Source organism: Sorex araneus, chromosome 3, assembly GCF_027595985.1.
Source record: "Sorex araneus isolate mSorAra2 chromosome 3, mSorAra2.pri, whole genome shotgun sequence".
In the NCBI taxonomy this organism is placed as follows: Eukaryota; Metazoa; Chordata; class Mammalia; order Eulipotyphla; family Soricidae; genus Sorex; species Sorex araneus.
Window position 1 is genome coordinate 238349268 of NC_073304.1, and position 23316 is coordinate 238372583.

The following is a 23316-nucleotide window of genomic DNA, read 5'->3' on the forward strand; positions in this document are numbered from 1 at the left end:
GGCCTGAGTCAGGGGGGAGGAAAGGCCTGTTTATTCCGAGACCGTGGGAAGCCCCGAGCCCTGCCCTCCGCCCGCTGCCCGCCCGCACACCACGCGCGCACCTCGGGGAGCCGGGAGGGGCTGGGGCCCGGCGGCCCCTGGCTCCGCGCTCGGGAATTGGCCCTGACAGTGCTCGGGGCCCCTGTGGGTGCGGAGGAAGCGCAGCTCTGGCGGCCGCCCCTGGGGGAGCAGAAAGCGAAAGCGGGCGCGCCTCTGCCCGCGGCTCTCTGGCAGGGCTCGGGTCCGACGGCGGTCCGGCCCGGGGGCTCCCCTGACCCACCTGTGCAGAGACGCAGCCGGACGTGACCGCGGTCCCATCCGCTCCCGGCGCGCACATTCCGCTCATTCCCGCACCCTTCCCGGACCCTGGGCTGCGGCTGCCCTGCCCGGGGACAAGGGGCTCCGGGCCCACCGGGGGTGGGGGAGGGGCCTCCCTGCAGCCGCCGCCTGGGCGCGCGGCCGTCACGTGGCGCGCCCGCCCCGCCCCGCGCCGGGGCCGGGCCGTGGTCAGCGGCGGGCGCACATGCGTGGACGCGAGCGCGCGGAGGTGAGCGGCCGGGCGGGCTGGGGCGGGCGCCGCGGGTCCAGCTCGGGCCCAGCTCGGGCCGGCCGGTCCCGGAACGCCTCCGGCCGCGGGTCGCCGAGGGCTCGGGCCCTCGCCGCACCGCCGCCGGGGAAACTGAGGCACCTGCGGCCGCGGGGGCGGGGAGCCTGGGCCCCGCGGGCAGGCCGCGACCTCGTGACCTCCAGGGCCCGCAGGCTGCGCCCTAATGACGCGCTCGGGCAGCCGCAGGAACGTGCCGGGGCCGGCGGCTCCCCCTCCCCAGTGCGCCCGCCCGGGTGTGGGCCCGTTCTAGCCGAATCCCGAACCCCCGTGCCCGCGGGGTGGCCCCGTCACAGTGCACTGGTCGGGGGGCCGTGAGTGCGTGTGCGCGCGCGCGTGTGAGTGCATGTACGCGTGTGTGCATGTGCGCGCGCGCGCGTGCTAACTGGGGCCCTCTGTTGGAACAGGAATGAGGGCGCCCTGGGTGTGTGTGGGTGTGGGACACACATGCTAATGGGCCGTGTCAGAACTGACTTGCGGGCCACCCAGCTGGTGCCCCGCGTGGGCGGCCAGGGCGCGGCAGTGCCCGGTGTGGCAGCAGGCGTGCGGGAGGCCCGGCCCTCCCTGCAGCTGTGTCCGAGCCTCGCCGTGGGTGTCTGGACCCCCGAGCCAGCACCGTCCCAGGCGCGGGGCTGAGGCAGGCACCCTTGGACCCCCTCCCAGGGCCCTTCCGTGGTCAGAACTGCCCGGGCTTGCAGCCCCTCTGGGAGAGGACCCCAGCTCTGTCCGTCCTGCCGGCCCGCAGGACAAAGGAAGGAGAAGGCGGGAGGGCTCTCATCTCCTGTGACCGCCGGGCCTCTGGCCAGCCTCCCCTGGCCCTCCCGCCGTCCCGTCGGTATGCTGGGCGCCTGGGGGCCCGCAGCCCACCCTGCCCTCCCTCCCGCCCTTCTCTCTCAGAGCCCCGTGCCATGGACCCGAGGTGGCCGCCCTGCCCTCGCCCGCTGCTGGGAGGCTGCGCCCTGCTGCTCCTGGCCACCGCGGCCCTGCTGGCACACACGCGCCTCGATGACTTCACCGAGAACCCGCGAGAGCTCCGCAGCCTCTCCGGGGACCTGGGGGACCAGGCCAGCGCCCGGCAGCCGGGGCCCCCCAGCCCCAGGGCCCCGCCCAGCCCGCAGCAGTGCGAGGTGGCCCCCAGCAGCCGCTTCGACTGCGCGCCCGACAGGGGCGTCTCGGAGCAGCAGTGCAGGGAGCGGGGCTGCTGCTACCAGCCCGCGGGCCCGCCCAGGGGCGCCCGCCTGGGCCAGCCCTGGTGCTTCTTCCCGGCCGGCTACTGCAGCTACAAGCTGGAGAACCTCACGGCCACGGCCACCGGCTACTCGGCCGTGCTCACGCGCCCCTGCGCCTCCTTCCTCCCCAAGGACGTCATGACCTTGCAGCTGGACGTGCTCATCGAGACCAAGAGCCGCCTGCGCCTCACGGTGGGCGCGGCCGGGCCGGGCGGTGAGGGGCGGGCACGAGGAGAGCCACACTGTCCCCGGGCTCCCGGCAAAGAGCGCAGGGCTGGACGAGGGCGTGGGGGAGGACGGGCCCCTGCCTGGGTCCCAGGAGCCCAGCGGCACCCCGGGCACGGGTGTGGCACTCAGCAGGGGCAGGCGCGTGCCCAGGGTGCCACATGCTCCCCGAGCACCTCTGGCTGAGGTGAGAGGTGCTTCCTATCCTATCGCTCCTATCCTCCATAGTGAGGCACAGTCTGCGCCTGTTTACGCATCGCAGGGCCACACCGCTTGGCCACGTCATAGGGACACACAGGCCACGGCCACACCGCTTGGCCACGTCACAGGGACACACAGGCCACGGCCACACCACTTGGCCACATCACAGGCCATGGTCACACCGCTCAGCCACGTCACAGGGACACGTCACAGGGACACACAGGCCACGGCCACACCACTTGGCCACGTCACAGGGACACACAGGTCACGGCCACACTGCTCGGCCACGTCACAGGGAGACACAGGCCACGGCCACACCACTTGGCCATGTCACAGGGACACACAGGCCACGGCCACACCGCTCGGCCACGTCACAGGGACACACAGGCCGTGGTCACTCTGCTCGGCCACACACAGGCCCGACCACAGGGACGTATCCACACTTGCACCCAGAACCGGCCTGTGCCCTGCAGGACGACGAGAGGGCAGGTATGTGGGGCCAGACGCTGACCCACTGGGGGTCTCACAGCTCTGTCTTCTCTTCTAGATCAGAGACCCCAAGAACAGGCGCTATGAGGTGCCCTTGAGGACCCCCCAAGTCCACACACAGGCAGAGAACCCCCTCTACGAGGTGGAGTTGTCCCGAGACCCCTTTGGGGTGATCGTCCGCCGGTCGGGGAACCACCGGGTGCTGTGAGTGTCCCCCCAGCCCCCGGTGGCACATACTGGATGAGGTGTCAGCAGGCCTGGCCACTCAGGTCCTTGGCCTGGTCCACATCATAGTGTCACCCGCCCCACCCCAGATCCTGGAGTGCGGGGTCCCCGGCAGACTCGGGGTGCAGCCGCTGGCCTCCGCAGGGCCAGTCACTTGGCACAGCAGTGGTCAGGCGGTGACTGAGATGGACAGAGCAGCACATTCTTCACAAAGCAAGGCCGGGCCCGCGGGTGCTGTGCCTGAGCCTGGTGCATCCTCTGGAATTTGCTCACCTTCCAGAACTTTCCCCTGGGCCCAGAGGACAACCGAGAGCAAGCCCCTGGTGGGGGGTGGTGAGAAAGTTCTAGAAAGGGGGGGCTTTGCGGTGGCGCGAGCTGGAGAGCCTTCATCAGAGAGAAGACGACAAAAGCGTTGGGTCCTGGTGTGCCCCAGAGCCGTGCCCAGGCGGGTGTGCCCGAGTGTCCGATCCATCTTCCCTGCCCAAACATCTGGGCGTTTGGCCCCAGCAGGCCTTGCGGGACCCCTGGCTGCGAGCCCCCAGCTCTGGGGCTGCGCCCCACACCCTGTCAGGGGCCAAAGGGTGTTGGTGGCCACGCAGACCCGGGAGGGTTTCCTTGCTCTCCCCACAGGCTCAACACCACGGTGGCCCCACTCATCTTTGCTGACCAGTACCTGCAGCTGTCCACCTCCCTGCCGTCACAGTACGTCGTGGGCCTGGCTGAGCACCTGGGCCCCCTGATCCTCAGCACTGACTGGACCAGGGTCACTCTGTGGAACCGGGACAAGGCCCCCACGGTGAGGGCCGGCATCCTGGGGGGCGGGGGGAGCCGGCGGGACAGGACTCAGGCGCTGTGTCCCCCGTGCCCAGCTCAACGAGAACCTGTACGGCTCGCACCCCTTCTACATGGTGCTGGAGGCGGGCGGGCTCGCCCACGGGGTCTTCCTGCTCAACAGCAACGCCATGGGTGAGCCCCTAGCCCTGCCGCGCCCCGAGATTCGCGGAAAAGCCCTAACCCGCCCTGGCCCCGCCCCTACTGGACACGCCCCAGCCGGACCACGCCCTTCTATCGAAGCCCCGCCCCGGCAGCCCGGCCCCGCCCCGCGCCTCGCCTCTGCCAGGGATGCTCCTGACCCAGGCTGCTCCCCCAGACGTGGTCCTGCAGCCGAGCCCGGCACTCAGCTGGCGGTCGACGGGAGGGATCCTGGACATGTATGTCTTCCTGGGCCCCGAACCCAAGAGCGTGGTGCGGCAGTACCTGGACATCGTGGGTAGGCGCCCCCCACCGCGGCGCGCCCCGGCCCGCCTGCCGCCCGCCCCTGCTCACGGCGCGGGCGGGCTGCGCTTGGCTCGCAGGCTTCCCGCTCATGCCGCCCTACTGGGGCCTGGGCTTCCACCTCTGCCGCTGGGGCTACACGTCCGCCAACGTGACCCTCCAGGTGGTGGCCAACATGACCAGCGCCCGCTTCCCCCTGGTGAGTGGGGGCGGGGCGGCGCGGGGCGGGGCGGCGGGCGGGCGGCGGCTGAGCCCTCGCGTGGCCACAGGACACCCAGTGGAACGACCTGGACTACACGGACGGCGGCAGGGACTTCACCTTCGACCCGCGGAGCTTCGGCGACATGCCGGCCATGGTGCAGGAGCTGCACGCGAGCGGCCGCCGCTACGTGATGCTGGTGGTGCGGGCGCGGGCGCGGGGGCCGGGAGGGCCGGGCCCACCGTCTGCCCCCCGAGTCTCCCCAGCAGTGATCCCTGAGCACAGAGCCAGGGGTAATTCCCGCCATGGACCAGAAACCAAAAAGGAAATAGCAAAGAAGGGGGGCCGGGAGGTGGTGCCGCGGGCCAACGCCCAGGGCCCCGAGCTGGACTCCAGTTTGAGCCCCAGCCTGTTAGACCCATACTGCTGAGCGAGGGGCCCGAGCACCACTGGGGAGGCGCCTTACAAGACCCATCATTATAAATGAGCGTACCTTGGGGCTGGGGGCGCGTGTCCAGCACCCGCCCGCGGGGCCCCAAGTTCCACCCTCAGCACCGTGTGTCGCCTCTGCATCTGCCGGGCAAGGGCCTGGGAACAATTCACATGGAACTGTAGGAGCCCAGCTGGCGGCACCAGGGAGGAGAGCCGAGCCGGTGGGACCCCGGGGGCTGCAGGCCCGGCTCCCACCCGCCTTCAGCAGCGGCAGGCCCTGCCCCACAAGTCACGCCCCGCCCCGCCCCTCAGCTGCAGGCCCTGCCCACCGGAGGGTGCCAGGCTGGCCTCACTTCCCCTAGGACGCTGCCATTAGTTCTGAGCACCCGGGGAGCTACCGGCCCTACGACGAGGGGCTCCGGAGGGGCGTCTTCATCACCAACGACACGGAGCAGCCGCTCGTTGGCAAGGTAGAGGCGCGAGGCCCTCCAGGTGCCACAGGGGGAGGGGCACCGGGTCTGGGGTCCCTGGCTGTCTCTGCCCTCCCCGGGGTGCTGCACCTGCTGCTGCGTCAGGCCCCGCCCAGAACCCAGAGGAGGGGGTCCTGGCTGGGGGAAGTCCCGGGAGCAGCAGGTGGCAGCGGAGGCCGAGCCCGGCCTGAGTGTCCACCTCCGGCTTCCGTGCAGGTGTGGCCGGGGCTCACTGTCTTCCCCGACTTCACCAACCCGGCCGCTGTCAGCTGGTGGGAGGACATGGTGACCGAGTTCCACGCCCAGGTGCCCTTCGACGGCATGTGGATTGTGAGTGGCGCCCCCCGGGATCCTCTCCCGCCCCGCCCCGCCCCCTGCTGGGGTGCCCACTCCCCGCCTCTCTGGCAGGACATGAACGAGCCGTCCAACTTTCTGGCGGGCTCTGTGAACGGCTGCCCGAACAATGAACTGGAGAACCCGCCCTACGTGCCTGGTGAGCCTCGCGCCCCACCTGGCCTGCTCCCTGGCACAGCCCCCAGGAAGGCCTCCTGGACTGCACACGGCCCAGGGGGGGTGGGAGTGGGCTGAGGCACCCGGTTTCAGCCCCTGGGAACTCAGAGAAAGGGACCCTGCCCAGGCGGCAATGCTGGGGGAGGAATGGGGGTGCCTCAGGGTGTGCCTGGGGGTCGGTCCCCCCAGAGGGGCCCCGTGGGAACAGGGATTCCCTTTCCAGGGGTTGCTGGCGGCACCCTGCGGGCCGCCACCATCTGTGCCTCCAGCCACCAGTTCCTGTCCTCGCACTACAACCTGCACAACCTGTACGGCCTGAGTGAAGCCATGGCATCCCACAGGTGAGCCGCCACAGGCCGTCTGCGTGCGTGGCGCATGTGTGAGCGCCTGCATGCGAGCCTGTGTGGTGCATGCATGCACGAGCGCCTGCGTGAGCGTGCGTGGTACATAAATGCATGATGCATATATGAGCGCCTGCCTGAGTGCATGAGTGAGTGCTGGTGTGTGCATGGTGCAAGTATGTGTATGTGCATGCATGTACGTATAAGCACCTGTGTACATGCGTGTGTGTGCGCTGCCTGCCCTGTGGGTGCCTGACTGCATGCAGAGGGCGGGCCCTCCTGTGCCCATGACTCGGCCCAGCTCTGCCCAGCTGCTGACCAAGGTGGGCTCTGCTGCCCAGGGAGTTGGTCATTGATCGCAGCCGCGTGTCCCACCCCTCCCAGTGCGCTGGTGAAGGTTCGGAGGAAGCGCCCCTTCGTGATCTCGCGCTCAACGTTCGCCGGCCATGGCCACTATGCCGGCCACTGGACAGGGGACGTGTGGAGCACGTGGGAGCAGCTCGCTTACTCCATCCCTGGTGGGTGCACAGCCCTCGTCCCTGGCAGCCTCCTCCCGCCCGCAGGACCACAGGGCTGTGCTCTCTGCAGAGTGACCCCTGACCCAAGGCTGAGGCTGCCTGGGGGGAGGGGGCTGGGGGCGGCAAAGAGCTGCCACAGCCCAGAAGCACCTGCTGGAACCAACTGGCTCTGGGACAGCACCAGCGCGGGAGCCTCCTCCAGGAGCAGTGCTGGCCCCTGCCATCTGGCTGCCACCGGCCCCCAGGGGTGGCACCTAGAGAACAGGCCCTGGCCCTGTGCCCACATGTGTGTCATCACCAGCAGGGCACCCAGCCCAGGGTTGAGTCGGGAAAGTCTCCCTGGGGTTCCAAAACTGGGCGGCATGATGGTGTCTCCATCCTGCCACAAGGCCCTGGGCGACTGCTTCACAGCTCAGGGTCACTGAGCCCTGAAGACGGTGCCTAGAGCAAGAGAAACGCCCAAAGGCCTGGGTGGGGAGACCTCAGGTCCGCACGCGGCCTCTGGGAGGAGGGGGCCCCTCCAGGATACTGAGCTGTGGGGGTGAAAGGGGCCGTCACCGCCTGGCGTGGGAGTGGTCTCTGCAGCAGACCAGCCGGGGGGGTGCGGGGGGCGGCATGCGGCCCGAGGCCACGGCTGACTCTGCCCCCAGGTGTCCTGCTGTTCAACCTCCTGGGGGTGCCCCTGGTCGGGGCGGACATCTGCGGCTTCCAAGGAGACACCACCGAGGAGCTGTGCGTGCGCTGGACGCAGCTGGGCGCCTTCTACCCCTTCATGCGCAACCACAACAGCCGCACCAGCTCGGTAGGGCGCCCGGGAGACCCCCGCGGCGGGCAGCCCGGGGCCAGGGCAGGGGCTGGGTCGCGAGCCCACGCTCCGCGTCCCCCGCCAGCCGCAGGAGCCCTACCGGTTCAGCGACGAGGCGCAGCGGGCCATGCGGAAGGCCCTGAGCCTGCGCTACGCGCTGCTGCCCCACCTCTACACGCTCTTCCACCGCGCGCACGTCGACGGCGCCACCGTGGCCCGGCCCCTCTTCCTGGAGTGAGTGAGGGGGCGGGGCCCGCCCGGACCACGCCCTCCCCACAGTGACCCGCCCTTCCTGGAGTGGGGGCGGGGCCCCGACCAGGCCACACCCCCGCAGGGACCCGCCCCTCTTCCTGGAGTGAGTGAGGGGGCGGGGCCCGACCAGACCACGCCCTCCCCGCAGTGACCCGCCCTTCCTGGAGTGGGGGCGGGGCCCCGACCAGGCCACACCCCCGCAGGGACCCGCCCCTCTTCCTGGAGAGAGTGAGGGGGCGTGGCCCCGACTAGGCCCTGCCCTCCCTGCAATGACCCGCCCCTCTTCCTGGAGTGGGGGTGGGGCCACGACCAGGCCACGCCCTCCCCGCAGTGACCCGCCCCTCTTTCTGGAGTGAGTGAGGGGGCGGGGTCGGGGGTCGGGGCCCCGCCCCTCCCCGCCCTGTGACCTGCCTCTCTTCCTGGAGGGGACCGGGCCATGCTGTCCCTGCAAGAAATCCCACCCTTCTTCCTGGAGTGAGTGAGGGGGTGGGGCCGCAGCCCACGCCACGCCCTCCCACAGGGATCCCGCCCCTCTTCCTGGAGTGAGTGCGTGAGGCGGGGCCGCGGCTCAGGCCACGCCCCTCGTCAGCACTGTGCAGGTGACCGAGCACTTCTCCCTGGAATGAGGGGTAACTCGCCCCACCCAGGCCACATCGTCCCCCTGCCGCTGGGCAGGGTAGGCCTGGGATGACCCCTAGTCGCACTGGAGCAGCTCCTGCAGAGTTCGGGTCTCGAGCCCCAGGAAGCCTAGAGGCTCCTGGAGCGTGTGGCTGCAGAGCCAAGCCCGCGGTTTGGTTCAGAGGTCCCCCTCTTTGACCATGACCGGGCACTGCTCTGCTGGGCCGCTCAGGCCGCTCCTGGGAAGCGTCATCAGCCGCACCCACCCTGACAGCATGGCGCCCTCACCTGGCCAGTCCGGGCTGCTTCCCCAGGGCCCCTGGAGCCCCCTGACCCCAGAGGCTTTCCTGGTGCAGGTTTCCCCAGGATCCCCGCACCTGGACCGTGGACCGCCAGCTCATGTGGGGGGAGGCTCTGCTTGTCACCCCTGTGCTGGACCCCGGGAGGACGGAGGTCACTGGTTACTTCCCAGCCGGCAAGTGGTACGAGCTGCACTCGGTGAGTCCCTGCTAGGCGGTGACACATCCCTGCAGTGAGCCCCCTGCGTGTGATGCGTCCCTGCAGGCGGTGCCCAGCCCTGGGCAGCTCAGCCAGGACAGGGTGGGGGAGGGTCTGACATACCTCCACACGTGATGTGTCCACCCAGGTGCCTCTAGACGCCATGGGCAGCCTCCCGTCTCAGCCTACAGCAGCCCGTGTGTCTGCCATCGCCAGCCAGGGGCAATGGGTGACGCTGCCAGCACCCCTGGACACCATCAATGTCCACCTTCGGGAGGGACATATCATTCCCCTGCAGGTAGGGACCGGGGGTGGGGCACCACCTCAGGGAGCCTGGATCATCCTCTTCTGGAGCAGCTGCAAATATCGGGGCCCCAGTACCGCCATCACACAGGCAGAGCCCCGGGTAGGGCCGCCAGGGAGGGGTGCCGGAGGCGGGTAGGCCCCCACCGGGTGCCATGGTGCTGTGTGGGCACCGACCGAAGCCATTCTGCGGGCCGAGCAGTGACAGGCCCACTGCCCTCTGCAGGGTCCCGGCCTCACCACGACAGAGACGCGGCAGCAGCCCATGGCCCTGGTCGTGGGCCTCACCGCGAGTGGGGACGCCCAAGGAGAGCTGTACTGGGACGACGGGGACAGCCTGGGGGTGCTGGAGGCCGGGGCTTACACACTGGTGGGCTTCTGGGCCAGGAAGGTGAGGCCTGAGGGACCACGGGCGGTGAGCTGCCTGGCTCGGGCACGGGGCCTGCATCGCCTCACCTTGCCCCGCTGTGTGGCCAGAACACGGTCGGGAACGAGCCGGTGCGGGTGAGCAGTGAGGGGGCCGGTCTGCAGCTGGACAAGGTCCTGGTCCTGGGCGTGCCTGAGGCCCCACGGCAGGTGCTGTCCGACGGCGTGCCCGTCTCCAGCTTCATCTACAACCCGGACACCCAGGCAAGGCCCCCGCCACCCCGGGGCCAGCATGGCGCCGCGTTCCCTGGGGGTACTGGAGCCGTCCCCCCGCAGACGGCTGCCGTGCTGGACACTCACCAATGGTGCCTTTCAGACCCTGCAGGTACCAGTGACCCTGGCCGTGGGGACGAAGTTTCTCATCAGCTGGGACTGAGGCCTGGCTGTGCAGCCCGGCGGGGCCTCACTCTGTCTACCTCGGGGGGCCCCTCCCCCAGGCCCACCTGCTGTTAAGGTGCTGGGAGGGGCAAGGCCGGCACACGGCCAGGCCCCCACACCCGCCCCTGGCTCCACACCCGCCCCTGGCCCCACATCCGCCCCTGGGACAGGGGTGTCCCTGCCCCCCCCCCGGCCACGCGGTTTGGACACTGAGGACAAGGGAGCCAGTGGCCAGAGCAGATGCCCTGGGCAGGGGCCCGACCTCAGCAAGGCCCAGGGCCATGAACTTTCTTCTCCAGTGAAACTATTTTGAATAAACAAACATCCCAATCCAGGCTGCACCTCAGGATCTGGGGGAGGATGCGCCTCGCGAGACTTCCCTGCCCCTGGGCCCTCAGCACAGTCCCGCCTGCTGGCCACTCTGCCCTCGTGTCCAAATACCCCTCCCAGGACTGAGAGCTGGGTCTAGCCTGGAGCCCGCACACATGGCCAGGGCTGCCCAGCCCTGGCCGGCAAGGTGGCAGCGTGCTGTGGCCCCGCGTGCCCAACCTCCCGTGGCCCCCAGAGACCCCGCAGCCTGCCTCCCCAGCGCCCCAGGCCGCCGGCCCCATCCCTTCCTGGCCAACACACGAGGCTTGTTTGCACTGGGGCTAAGAATGAAGCAAGGGGTCAGAGACGGCGCAGCAGGAAGGTTTGCACACAGCCCTCCCAGCGTCACCCCAGCGCCCTCCCCCCGCTCCCCCAGCACTGCCTGGAATAGGGTGTAAGCCCTGAGCACTGTGGGGCGTGGCTCCAAACCCGAGAGGCCCCCACCTCCCACCCATCCCGCTGGGTTGGCCCCACATTCAAACGTGACACTTCATTGAACAGCCGTTTTCCACTTACTTGGGGCAAACACCGAGGGATGGGGTGGGGCGGCAGTGAGGGGTCGGCCTGGCTGCTGCCCAACCATGGCGAGCCCCCTGTGGGTGCGACCACCAGACTGACCCCCGTCACACTCCCCGTGGCTCCGGGTGTCTGTCCACATCTTGCCCTGTTCTCCTCGGCTTGGTGGCATGCGCCAAGGGCCCTGGTTTCCGTGGCCAGCGTGACAGCGACCCATCTCACACTCCAGATACAGGTCCTCAGTCCCAGACACGCGCTCCGGCCCCGCCCGCCGTGCTCCTTCCCTGCTGGCTGTCGCCAGGTGTGGCCAGGCTCTGGCCCGCCCCAGCCTTGTCTGCGAACACCTCCCATGGGAGCCCAGCACGAGGCAGAGAGAAGCGATGACGGGAGTGGCCCTCCTGCCCAGCTCCCCAGGCGCCCGGCCCTGGAGGACGGTCCTGGGCTCAGCCTTCCTGCCGGCAGCGAAACGTCCACAACAGTACAGGAAGCTCATGGGAAGTTTTCAACGTTTAATGAAAAAGACGCAGCTCGACACATTATTTACACGTAGGAAACAAGAGGGAAGTCCAGGGGTCCCCAAAACCAGACCACGGAACCCTGGCGGCCTTCCAAAGGGCAGACGCAGACAGCAACCAGCCTCTGGGTCCACAGGGCAAGCGGCCCTCAGATGAGATCGGCAACTGCAAGGAGACAGCGAGTTAGGGGGGCCCGTGGGGGGCCGGCAGGGGGACCCAACACCCGCCTCACCGTTCATGGGCATCTCGTCGATCTGGGTGGAGTAGTACTGCTCGATGTCCCTGAGGATGCGGATGTCGTCGTTCTTCACGAAGTTGATGGCTACACCCTTGCGGCCGTAGCGGCCCGACCTCCCGATTCTGGGGGGACAGAAGGCCTCAGCCCTGCGCAGGAGCGATGGGGGCGGGGGGGGGGGTGCTGGTGGCCGGGGCGCCTACCTGTGGATGTACAGCTCACGGTTGTTGGGCAGGTCGTAGTTGATGATGAGGGACACCTGGGGGACGTCCAGGCCCCGGGCCCACACGTCTGTAGAGATGAGCACGCGGCTGCGAGAGAGGCGCAGAGTCACCCTGTGGCCGCCGTGCCGTGGGGGGCTGCACCCCTCACACATGCCGACACAGGGACCCCAGCTCTAGGCCCCCGACACCAGCAGGTGCCGCCAGCCAGCCAGTGACAACTGAGATACACACAGGTCGAGGGACTCAGTAGAGACGAGGCTGAGAGACTCAGAGGGGCACACTGGCCCCGTGGGCAGTCCACCGGGTTCCCTGAGCCCCGCCAGGAGTGAGCCCTGAGCACTGAAAGGGGTCCCCCCCAACCCAAACAAACTCACATCCCACCCTGAATTCCCGCCTGTCTGTCAAGGGTTTTGGGGCCGGGGGGAGGGCTCTGCAGCTCCGGGATCAGCAGGGGCGCCATGCGGGCGAGTGTCTGACGCACCGCCAGCCCCTCAGGCCCCAAGGTCTCTGCTGTTTCCAAGGAGTAAGCCCTGAGCATCCCTGGGTGTGACCCCAAAAGCCAATCAGCGCTCCCTGGTGGTCTAGTGGTTAGGATTCGGCGCTCTCACCAAAAGCCAATCAATGAAAGTTTTTAAATTAAAGAAAAAAAAACAGGGCAGTTTGGGGCTCGAGAGACAGTCCAGCAGGGAAGGATCTGCCCTGGGCTTGATCCCCGGCACCGCCAGGAGTGACCCTGGAAACAGCCCTGGGCGTGGCCGCAGATACAAACTGGGGCGGGGCAGTGACAGCCCCGCTTTCACACACAGGGGCAACAAGGCGTCCCCAGCCCCCCACGCCGAGCACACGCTGCAGGCTCAGGGAGACGGGCGATGCGGAGATTCTCAGAGCAAGAATGGTGGGGGGCCGGGGCGCTGGCACGGCAGGCGCCTGCTCTGCACGCAGCCGACCCGGAGCAGTGCGCCAAGCCCGCCACGGGTGACCTGCGCTCAGTTAGGAGAAGGCCCTGAGTGTCGCCAGATGTGGCCAAAAAAAAAAAGCAGGAAATGTCTTGGATTCCTGAAGATTGGGGGGGCCACACCCTCGGGCTGTGCTCAGGAATGACTCCTGGGGGCCCGGGGGCCAGGTGGGTGCGGGACACGGAACCCAGGCTGGCTGCGTGCAAAGCAGGCGCCCTCCCGCTGTGCTGCTGCTCCGGCGCCTCCCAGGTGCCTTCAGTGCAGACAAGAAATGCCTCAGGTGAGCAAACAGGAGCAGGGGCCGGGGAGTGGGCCAGCGGCCAGGGCGCGGCCCCCTCAGCCGGCACCACGCACTGCCAGGAGTGACCCGAGCATGGCTGGGGGAGCCCAGACACCAAAAAGAAAAAAAATGAAATGAAAAACCCAACTCTACGCCGCCCCCCAACCCAGAGCACAGAAAGCTGCGCCCCGGCCCACACAGGTGGCGCAGTCAGCCCGCGGGGAGACGCCGGCCGGCTCCTGGCTGACGCATGAGGCCCCGGAAGATGCAACCAGAGAAGCCCCGGGGGCCAGGAGTGCCGTGGGGGGGGCCCCGCGCCCCCACCTGGCGCCCGAGCGGAACTCCTTCATGATGGACTCGCGCTCCTTCTGCGGCATGTCTCCGTGCATGGACGACACGGTGAAGTTGGCCTCGCGCATCTTCTCTGTCAGCCAGTCCACCTGCGGACCGAGAGCCGCCGTTGGCCGCAGCTGCAGCGGGCGCCCGGCCTCCCCGCGGGCGAGCCAGCCCTCCCCGGGCGGGCGCACCTTCCGCTTGGTGTTGCAGAAGATGACGGCCTGCGTGATGGTGAGCGTGTCGTACAGGTCGCACAGCGTGTCGAACTTCCACTCCTCCCGCTCCACGGCCACGAAGAACTGCTTGATGCCCTCCAGGGTCAGCTCGTCACTGGGGACAGACCCCGTCCGAGGCTATGGCCCTCACACGCTGACAGCCCCGGCTGCACGGAGCCCTCGGCAGCCACCTCCCCCTGCTCGAGGCCCCGGAGGGCACAGGGCCCTGCGCTCACCGCTTCACCAGGATGCGGATGGGGTCGGTCATGAACTTGTTGGTCATCTCCAGGATCTCGTGGGGCAGCGTGGCGCTGATGAGCACCACCTGCGTGGCCGGGGGCAGGTAGCGGTACACGTCGTAGATCTGCTCTTTGAAGCCTGCAGGGGGGACGCCGTGTCGGGAGACCCTTCCCCAGCCCAGCACCAAGACCCCGCCCCACCCTGCAGCCCCCCAACTTCTCATCCTGCCAGGTCCCAGCTGAGCCTCTCGCCCGCCCACATCAACAGGTCGCTGGCCCTCAGCTGCCCACAGGACACAGTCAACTTCCCGAGGGCACAGTGCCCTTCCAGGTCCTACGCCCACGCGCCCGCTCCCTTCTGGGTGAGAACCAGCGGGTCACTCTCCAACAGGTAAAGCCTGAGCAAGAGGGCAAAGGTGAGGCACACGCGTGCACGTGACAGCAGGTGTTAAGAGGGACGGGACCCCCCGTGGGCCAACCTGTACCTGCGGGGCCAGTGTACCAGCGGCCTAATGGTGCCTTCAGGCTTCCTGACACCCCAAAATTGCCGCTGTGCCTTTGGATGGACCCCAACAACTTGGGACCAAGTTTCCCGAGAAATTAAACGGCCAAAAGTTAGGCCTGTGGGAGCCACACCCACAGACCACTGCCGGCTCAGCACACAAGCGGCCTCAGAGAGCGGCAAACAAACCTCGGAAGAGACCAGAAGCAGAGCACTCAAGCCCTAACAGCCACCAATCAGACTCACAAATGAGTCTCAGAGGCGAGCAGCGCACCGCAGAGATGTCTCCCCACCGCGCCGGGCTGCTCTCACCGGGCACCTCGGAGGGGGCAGGTGTGTCCCTCCGCCAGCCCGCCAGCCCCACATGAACCTCGGCCCCCCGCAAACCCCCAGAACCCAGTCACCACCACGCTCCCGGCCGAGCTTCACAGGCCCGACCCGAGCCCCTCACGCGTGAGAACACACCCGCTGAAAGCCCAGTGTGCGGGACCAGTGACCTGCAGACTCCAGGCTTCACGGAGTCGGGATGGGGACCTGCCCCACCTCCCCGCCCTCTGCTTTCCTGGCAGTCACGCCAAGGACTGTCTCTGGGCGCCAACTAAGCACATCAATGGCCACGATTCAGAGACTCACAAATGAATCTTGAAGAGAGCAGCACACCAGAGACGCCTCTGGACCCCAAATATTTAAAAATTTTAGAATTCCAGAAGCACGTGGCCACTTTCACAGCCATGGGACACCTCATACTATTCATGACAAGCAATACAAGATAATTGAGCATCTGCCTAAGGGACAGGCTGGGGCGGTGGTGGGAAGGTGCAATGGCGGTGGGATTGGTGCTGAAATACTGAATGTAAACAATTAGTGTGAACACTTTATGAAAAACTTAAAAACAGCCAGGGGACGGGACTGCATTACAGCAGGGAGGGCGTCTGTCTTGCACGTGGCTCACCTGGGTTCAAGCCCTGGCATTCCATATGGGCAGCGCCAGGAATGGTTCCCGAGTGCAGAGCCAGGAGGAACCCCTGAGCATCACCAGGTGATGTCCCCCCAAAAAAAGAACAGCTGGGTCTGTGATCAGGAGGGACATCACTGCTGACCTGGCCGGGGCTCCCAGTCAGAGGCGCTGCTCAGGGCACCTGCTGCTGGGCGGGAAACAGGATCTGGACAAAAGGCCAAAGCGGCCACCTCCAGCCTGGCCCCATGAGGAGCCCACAGGTAACGGAGAGCAGCAGGCTGGGATGCCAGCCCAGTCCCGTAGGGACAGTCTCCACCCGCGGCTGTGTCAGCCCTGTTCCCCTCGTGGTGGGGACTCGGGAAACCAGGGCGAGGCTGAGACCTGGCCAGACTACAGGGGCCGCCACTGCTGCCAGTGCACGTGCATCCCCACGCAGAGCCCGCGCTCACGTGCATCCCCACGTGAGGAGCCCGGGCTCACGTGCATCCCCACGTGAGGAGCCCGGGCTCACGTGCATCCCCACGTGAGGAGCCCACGCTCACGTGTATCCCCATGTGAGGAGCCCGCGCTCACGTGCATTCCCACGTGAGGAGCCCGGGCTCACGTGCATCCCCACGTGAGGAGCCCGGGCTCACGTGCATCCCCACGTGAGGAGCCCGGGCTCACGTGCATCCCCACGTGAGGAGCCCACGCTCACGTGCATCCCCACGTGAGGAGCCCACGCTCACGTGTATCCCCATGTGAGGAGCCCGCGCTCACGTGTATCCCCATGCAGAGCCCGAGCTCACGTGCATCCCCACGCGAGGAGCCCGCGCTCACGTGCATCCCCATGTGAGGAGCCCCACACTCACGTTCACCCCCGTGTGCAGAGCCCGAGCTCACATGTGCTCTTGCGTGAGAAGCCCCATGCTCACACGCATCCCCACATGCAGAGCCTGCACTCACGTCCCACAGCCATGCGTGCAGAGGCCGGGAGGGCTGCGACTAGGAGTTCAGGCAGCAGCTCGTGCCCTCTGGCTGATTTGTACATCAAATTCTTAGAAATCTCGGAAACTGATTTGTCCACGCGTGTCTAAGAAGGCTAAAGCGTGCAGTGGCCATGTGGGGAGCAGCCGGACCCTGGACTCGGCCCACAGGGTGGGCCCCCGGGAGCCTGCGGCCAAACGCACGCGCTCTCCTTTAACACTGTGGCCTGGCCTTGGCGACACTGAGCCCCGCTTGGAAATGTCGCCGTCGGGTCCAGCCGACCTGCTCTCGCCTGCTGTGACCAGCTTTATTGGCCGCGAGCACAAACAACAGGAAACAGACTCACCCGTGACGCCTGGGCTGGCTGCTCGTCCACCCCAGCCCCACCTGACACTCAGGACACTGGGTAGCTCCGCACCTGTGGTTTTATTCCGGGGCCAGCCCCAGCAGGGTGGAGCTCTGACTCCCGGCTCTGCGTTCAGGATCACCCAGGGTGCTCAGGAGGCAGCACACGGCGCTTACCCGGGCACTCGCTCAGACCTGCGACACGCTCGGGACAGTTGGCAGGAAACCGGTTACTCTACCTTTATTCAACATTTCATCCGCTTCATCCAAGACCAGCATCTTGATGGCGCGTGTCCTCAGGCTTCTGCGCCGAATCATATCTAGCAAACCAGGTTCGTGGGGAGTTAGTCCTCGGGACATGCAGAGAGGGCCAGTCCGGGGTCACCTCGAGCCCCCGCCCCCCAAACCTCCCCCAGCACCTGTCCGGCACTGTCTGAGCACGACCCAGAAGCACTTGCACCCAGGTTTGGGCCCCAGCACCTACCAAAGACCCGTCCCGGTGTGCCGGCCACCACGTGCTGCCCGTAGTCCAGCTTCCGGATGTCCTCTCCCACGTTGGTGCCCCCGATGCAGGCATGGCACTGGACATTCATGTAGTCGCCCAGAGCGAGCAAGCCCTGCGGCCAGACCCAGCGTGAGCGGCTGGCCTGGCCCAGCGCCCTGCCCGGTCAGGAGCACGCAGGCCAGGCCAGAGCAATAGGACAGCGGGGAGGGCGTCTGCTTTGCACGCGGCTGACCCGGGCTCGATCCTCACCATCCCATAAGGGTCCCTCAAGCACCGCCAGGGATAATCCCTGAGTGCAGAACCAGGAATAACCCCTAAGCATCACCTGGTGTGACCAAAACACAAACAACCCCAAAGAGCATGCACGCTGCCCTGTCAGGGTGGTGCTACAGTTACACCCTCCTGCTCTTTAGTACCAACAGTCTTGTGGCTTTCCCTCTAAAAGCAAGACGGGCTGCCTATAGTTCTGTGACCCTATCCACCCACGGAGGCGCCGCCCCAGTGAGGCTCTTCCCAGGCCGGCGGGCAGCTCGACGGGCTGAGGGAGTGGGGGGCAGGGCCCTCCCCGCAGCGTAGAGTCCCGAGCACAGAGCCAGGAGCAACCCTGAGCACTGCCAGGTGCCCCGCTCCCAACCAGGAAATAAACCCACACGTCTGCATGGCAGATGCAGGTACATGCATGTCTGTACAAAGCGTTTCTAAAACACGATAAAATAGCCACAAATGCGACGGCTAAGAGGACTTCTGTTGGAAACGTGACAGTCACAAGACTGTCCTAACCGTGAGACATGCAGGCGACACTCCAGAGAACAACACAACCCAGAGTGATCAGAGGAAAGTCCTGGGCCCCGAGCACGGGCAGACAGGGTGCCCTGCACTCCGCGGCCGCAGCTCGGGGCCTCACCTTCTGGATCTGCACGGCCAGCTCTCTCGTCGGGGCCAAGATCAGCGCCTGCGTCTCACGGACCTGGAGGAAAGATGGCAGGAAACAGGATCGGCGGCTCTCCCAGAGAAAGGACACAGCCTCACGCAGCTCAAGACGTGACCTCGTCCCCGCAACACAGCTGATCGGATCCCCAGAAGTGCAAGAGCACAAACTACGCCCTGAACCCTGAATCTAGCCACGGCATGTGGCAGGGTCTCTACTAGCTAAAGTTTCCCAGAAGGCCAGACAGAGTACAAGGATTAAGGCACTTGCCTTGTGCACACCTGACCTGGTTCGATCCCCACCACCACAAAGGGTCCCCCGAGCTTGGTCAGGAGTGGTCCTTGAGCACAGAGCGAGGAGTAAGCCCAGAGCACCACTGGGTATGGCCCAAAACAAGCAAACAAAGAAAAAATTTCCACCAGTTTAAACAAAAAGATTTTCTGACAGGGTATTAACGAGCTCAGTATCGGTGTGTGGTTACGAGTCTCTTCCAGGGTCAGTGACGTACAGAATTTAAGGTGCTTACTCTGCACCAGAATCTGGTTCACATCTCCAGTAACAAAAAACTCCCCCAAGCGCAGAGCCAAGAACACTCCCTAAATACTGCTGAGTGCAGCTCCCCGCCCAGAAAGATCCAGCAGGGACGGGAAAACGGCAGGAAAGCTCACAGCTCAGGGGACAAAGCGGTGCCACAGAAGGCGCCACCAACAACAGCCCAGGAAGCCTCCGACAAGGCCCTGAATGACCCCACGGTGAGCTAGAACCAGCGTTTAAAAAAAGAAAGGTAGGGGCCGGAGCGATAGCACAACGGGGAGGGCGTTTGCCTTGCACGCGGCCAACCCGGGTTCGATCCCCGGCATCCCATATGGTCCCCCAAGCACTGCCAGGAGCAATTCCTGAGTGCAGAGCCAGGAGTAACCCCTGAGCATCGCTGGGTGTGACCCCCCCCCAAAAAAAAAGGTACAAAAGAGAGCTAGAGAAACAGTACAGCAGGCGAGGCATCTGTCTTGCACACAGCTGTCCAGTTCGATCCCTGGCACCACAAAATGCCCCCCGGAGCCCACCAGGAGTGAGCCCTGAGGATGGAGCCAGGAGAGGAAGGCCTGGGAACACTGGACGCGGCCCAGAGACCAGAGGAGAAAAGTCTGTATCTCTCATGGTTTTAGGGTCACACCCGACAGTGCTCAGAGGCTACTCCTGGCTCTGTACTCAGGTATCGATTCTGGTGGAAATCAGGGGATCATATGGGATGCTGGGGATCGAACCCGGGCCAGCGACATGAAAAGCACACAGCTCTCCCAGCTATATTAGTGTTCTGGCCCAAAAAGCCTTTAGCTTAAAATATTAACTGAAAAAGGGCTTAGTCCGTGTATCAGAGGGATTAAAAGACAACAAACTTTTTGCAACCCAGAAACTGCCCTTCTCGGAGCCTAGGCTCCTAAGAGAACGTCAGCTGGAAAGGACACAGGACACCTGCATGACCCGGCGCCACGGGGACAGAGACCCGTCAAGAAGCGGTGATGCACCTGCACATCCGCACAACACTGCAGCTAGGGAAAGGTGAGACCACGCGGCCCCCTGAGCGGGGTGAACCCGGGCAAGGTGCGGTGGAGTAGGTGGGGAGGCGGGCTGAGACCCCAGAATGCCCCGCGCCCAGGAACAGAGCTGGACCCAACCACCGCAACCCGCGGCCTCGATCACAAACTGACAAGCACAGAGTTGGGTGCGGGGGAACGTGAAGACCAGAGGGGACGTTCCGTGGGGGCGGAGTCACTTCCTAGGCCATACCACAAGCTTGAACACTAACACAGCGCTGTCCCCTGAGCCGGGGGGGAGAAACCAGGCGTCCTGTCCCAACAGCGGCGACACAGAGAGGGCCACGTACCTGAATGTCCAGGCACTGGAGCACCGAGACACTGAAGGTGGCCGTCTTGCCAGTGCCGGACTGAGACCTGCAAAGGACACAGAAGCGGGTTTAGGGCGAAGGGCCACCGGAGCGCATCGCGGGACCCCGGGTGCGGGCTGGCCCGGAGTCAGTGACAACTGCGGCTGCTGCTCGGGGTCTGCGGCCGAGGACAGGACCCCGGCAGGAAAGGGCCCCCGGCGCGGGCCCTCTCCCCGGGGAGCCACTCACTGCGCGATGACGTCTCTGCCCTTGATGATCTGCTTGATGGCGCGCTGCTGGATGGCAGAGGGCTTCTCGAAGCCTGCGAAGGAGGCGGGGAAGCCGCGCTGACGTCACGGGGCCGGGACGTCACAGAGCTGCCGCGAGAGCGCAACCCCGGCCCCCCACCCGCCCCATCCGCAGCTCCGGGCCGGGCCCGGACCCTGGACTCCGCGGGGGGTGGGGGGGGGTCAAAGCAAAGAGTCGGGCCGCGGCGGGCGCCGGCCCCGCTGGGGGGCGGCCCGAGACCGTCCTCCGGGCCCGGGCCCCGCCGCGCACCGTAGGCGTAGATGCCGCGCAGCAGGTCCTCGCGCAGGCCCATGGTGTCGAACGTGGGGGTCACGTCCACCTCCTCGCTCGTCTCGAACTCCACTTTGGTCATGTCCTCCTCCTTGAGCAGCCGCTTCCGCGCCGAGCCCGACGTCGCCATCGTGGCCGTGGCCGCCATGCTGCGAGTCAGTCGCGAGCGCGCGCGCCCGAGCGGAGGCCGGAAGCCGAGCCCCGCGCCGCCGCCGGCGCCCGGAAGTGACGCCCCGCTCCCCGCGCGGAGCGGCTCGGGAAGGGGGCGTGGCCACGCCACTTCGCGCGGAGAGAAGCCTCGCGGGACCTGGAGGGGGCGCGGGGCCCCATCGTCTATAAAAGGCGCGTCCGGCCGGAAGCCCCGCGAGCCTTGCCTGGGCGGCCTCTCGGCCCCGTGCTCGTGCGCCCTCTGGGCCGCGACCTGGGGGGCGCGGGGGGCGGTCGCGCTGGCCGTGCGGCCTGCGGCGAGCCCCCGGACCGCGCCCCTCCGCCGGCCGCCTGACCCCAGGGCTCGCTCTGGGGTGCCCACAGCGAGCAGGCCCTGTCCCGGCCGCAGAGCAGCGCCAGGCCCCCCCGGCGCGGGCGCGGGTCTCGGGCGCCGACCTGAGGCGGGGGCGGGGGGCGGCCGTGCCCCCAGAGCGCGGCGGGCCGCCACCTTGGTGACGCCCCTGGGCCTCACACTCCACTTGCCTGTTTCCTCGTCCCCGTGCTCCGTCCCCGAGCCCCTCTGGTGTGGCCCCAGGACAAGGCCAGAGCTGGCCAGAGTCCCCTGCTGCCCCCACGCGGGGTCCCCGCGGCGCTGCCGGGAGCAACCCAGCAGCCTCCTGAGCACTGCAGGGTGCGACGCAAACAGACGAGTAAAATCAAACAGGAGCGGGGCCCTAGCACAGCGGGGAGGGCGCTGGCCTGGCAGGTTGCCAACCCGGGTTCGATGCCCAGCGCTCATGGTCCCTTGAGCACCGCCGGGAGTGACCCCTGAGCGCAGAGAGCCTGAGCACCGCGGGGTGTGGCCGCAAAACCAAAGAAACAAACAGATCCGATGGCTGGGCTGGAGCGATAGCACAGCGGACCGGGGTTCGATTCCTCTGCCCCTCTTGGAGAGCCCAGCAAGCTACCGAGCGCATCCCACCTGCGTGGCAGAGCCTGGCAAGCTCCCCGTGGCGTGTTCGATATGCCAAAGACAGTAACAAGTACCACAGTGGAGACGTGACTGGCGCCCGCTCGAGCAACCCGATGAACAGTGGCACGGCAGTGCCAAGACCCGATGGAGCAGCTCAGCTGGAGGCGAAAAGCCATGAGGGAGGGGTTTTTCGGGGGGTGCTGGCGTCATTCCGTACTGAGGGGGCATGTGGGGTGTCAGGGACCCTCCAGCCTTGCCCCTTTTTTTTTTCTTTTTGGGTCACACCCAGCGATGCTCAGGGGTCACTCCTGGCTCTGCACTCAGGAATTACCCCTGGCGGTGCTCAGGGGACCATATGGGATGCTGGGAATCGAACCTGGGTCGGCTGCGTGCAAGGCAAACGCCCTCCCCGCTGTGCTATCGCTCCAGCCCCAGCCTTGCCCCTTTCTGCCCATTGCTGGACTCCCTGGAGCCATCTGGCAGGTCAGTGCCACACCGGCCGCTGCCCCTGGCACCCTCTGCAGCTGGCCTGACTTCCGTTCCTCAGAGGCCTGCGTGCGTTCCCGCCTCCCCCGCCCTGCCCCTCGTACCCGTGTCACAGCATCGAGGCAAGCAGAGCCCCCAGCCCTCCTTTGGGTTTCATAAACAATGTGTCCCGAGAGACCCCTGTAGGATAACATTGGTTTGTCCCTCCTCCCTTGCCACAAGGAGTTTAGGTTTAAGTGCTCTGGAGACACTCCCATTCTTTTGTTTATCTGTAAACTCTTCTCTGCACCCTCCTTCCCAACCAGTTAATCACTTTTCCTAATCAGATTCTGTTATATTGTAAGATCAGATTCTTCTAAGGACTCTGAATTTGTATTGTAAGTGTATTTTGCATAGTTTACCTTAAGCAATGTCCTTTCTGTATGGACACAGGAAGACAGTTAATAATATGTCTTGTAACTTGGGAGCTGATTGACTCCAATAATATTCACTCCTGGGCATCTGCTTTCTCAACTTAGTTGCCCTTAGTTCCTAGCACCCCAAAAGCAGGGTCCCGACGAGGGACGGAATGGACCCAGGGCAAGCTGTGAGCTACCCTTGCATCGAAATGGGCCAGGCCAAAGCGCCACAATAGTCAACTATAAGTTGAGAGCATGGTCATGGACAATGCTGTCATGATCCAAAGGTAACGACGAGACTCGGACCCTGCTGGGGTTAGGAAGACTAACGTGGCCTGAGGACTGGGTCTGGAATGTATAGTGAATGTCCTCAGGAAAAACCGAACTTTAAGTCTGATATATCTCTTACTGTGCTCATACAGAATGACAGTGTTAGAAATATTAGAAGTAGATTTACTACAACTATTTAAGCAGATTACTAGCCCACACCCTGACACACCCTTGTTTGGACCCCCACCCTTGAGCGGATCTCCTTAGATGAGATTTCCTTAGATGAGATTTTATTAATCTCCTCGAGAAATGGTTTTACCCTTCTTTGTTGATTTGTTAATGTTCAACCCACCTTTGTGTCACCACCCTATGTGATTTGCTATATAAACTAAGACTGTGAGGCACTGGGAGAGAGAGAAGACAAGGGGGACAGAGACAGAAGGGGCAGAAGA

At 65.8% G+C, this 23316-nt stretch overlaps 2 protein-coding genes across 2 annotated transcripts; one reads left to right on the forward strand and one right to left on the reverse strand.

The window, feature by feature from the left end:
- Window positions 1–472: 472 nt before the first annotated feature.
- On the forward strand, window positions 473–10372 carry GAA (alpha glucosidase). The gene is made up of 20 exons (XM_055130138.1): window positions 473–586; window positions 1541–2064; window positions 2846–2991; window positions 3643–3808; window positions 3882–3978; window positions 4163–4282; window positions 4368–4486; window positions 4557–4688; window positions 5281–5388; window positions 5605–5718; window positions 5797–5881; window positions 6122–6239; window positions 6624–6757; window positions 7408–7559; window positions 7648–7796; window positions 8789–8930; window positions 9079–9228; window positions 9460–9624; window positions 9711–9863; window positions 9976–10372. The coding sequence occupies exons 2-20, from the start codon at window positions 1552–1554 to the stop codon at window positions 10033–10035; spliced, it is 2823 nt and encodes a 940-aa protein (XP_054986113.1). The 5' UTR covers window positions 473–586; window positions 1541–1551; the 3' UTR covers window positions 10036–10372.
- A 1044-nt stretch (window positions 10373–11416) lies between these two features.
- EIF4A3 (eukaryotic translation initiation factor 4A3) lies at window positions 11417–20798 on the reverse strand. Its single transcript, XM_004621084.2, has 12 exons — window positions 20570–20798; window positions 20261–20333; window positions 20012–20078; window positions 18103–18165; window positions 17178–17310; window positions 16933–17013; window positions 13920–14061; window positions 13660–13798; window positions 13457–13572; window positions 11876–11983; window positions 11670–11797; window positions 11417–11602 (listed from the first exon to the last, which is right to left on the reverse strand). Exons 1-12 carry the CDS (start codon window positions 20736–20738, stop codon window positions 11586–11588), a joined length of 1236 nt encoding a protein of 411 aa, XP_004621141.1. The 5' UTR covers window positions 20739–20798; the 3' UTR covers window positions 11417–11585.
- Window positions 20799–23316: the final 2518 nt, after the last annotated feature.

Excerpts from the sequence above, each read along its gene's own strand:
- GAA (XM_055130138.1), top strand. The coding sequence starts at position 1,552 with ATGGACCCGAGGTGGCCGCCCTGCCCTCGCCCGCTGCTGGGAGGCTGC. Across the intron at positions 5,719-5,796 it reads CCTTCGACGGCATGTGGATT|GACATGAACGAGCCGTCCAA; the intron begins GTGAGTGGCGCC and ends CCTCTCTGGCAG. Across the intron at positions 6,240-6,623 it reads GAAGCCATGGCATCCCACAG|TGCGCTGGTGAAGGTTCGGA; the intron begins GTGAGCCGCCAC and ends CACCCCTCCCAG.
- EIF4A3 (XM_004621084.2), bottom strand. The coding sequence starts at position 20,738 with ATGGCGGCCACGGCCACGATGGCGACGTCGGGCTCGGCGCGGAAGCGG. Across the intron at positions 20,079-20,260 it reads GGCAGAGACGTCATCGCGCA|GTCTCAGTCCGGCACTGGCA; the intron begins GTGAGTGGCTCC and ends TGTCCTTTGCAG. Across the intron at positions 18,166-20,011 it reads TCCAGTGCCTGGACATTCAG|GTCCGTGAGACGCAGGCGCT; the intron begins GTACGTGGCCCT and ends TCTTTCCTCCAG.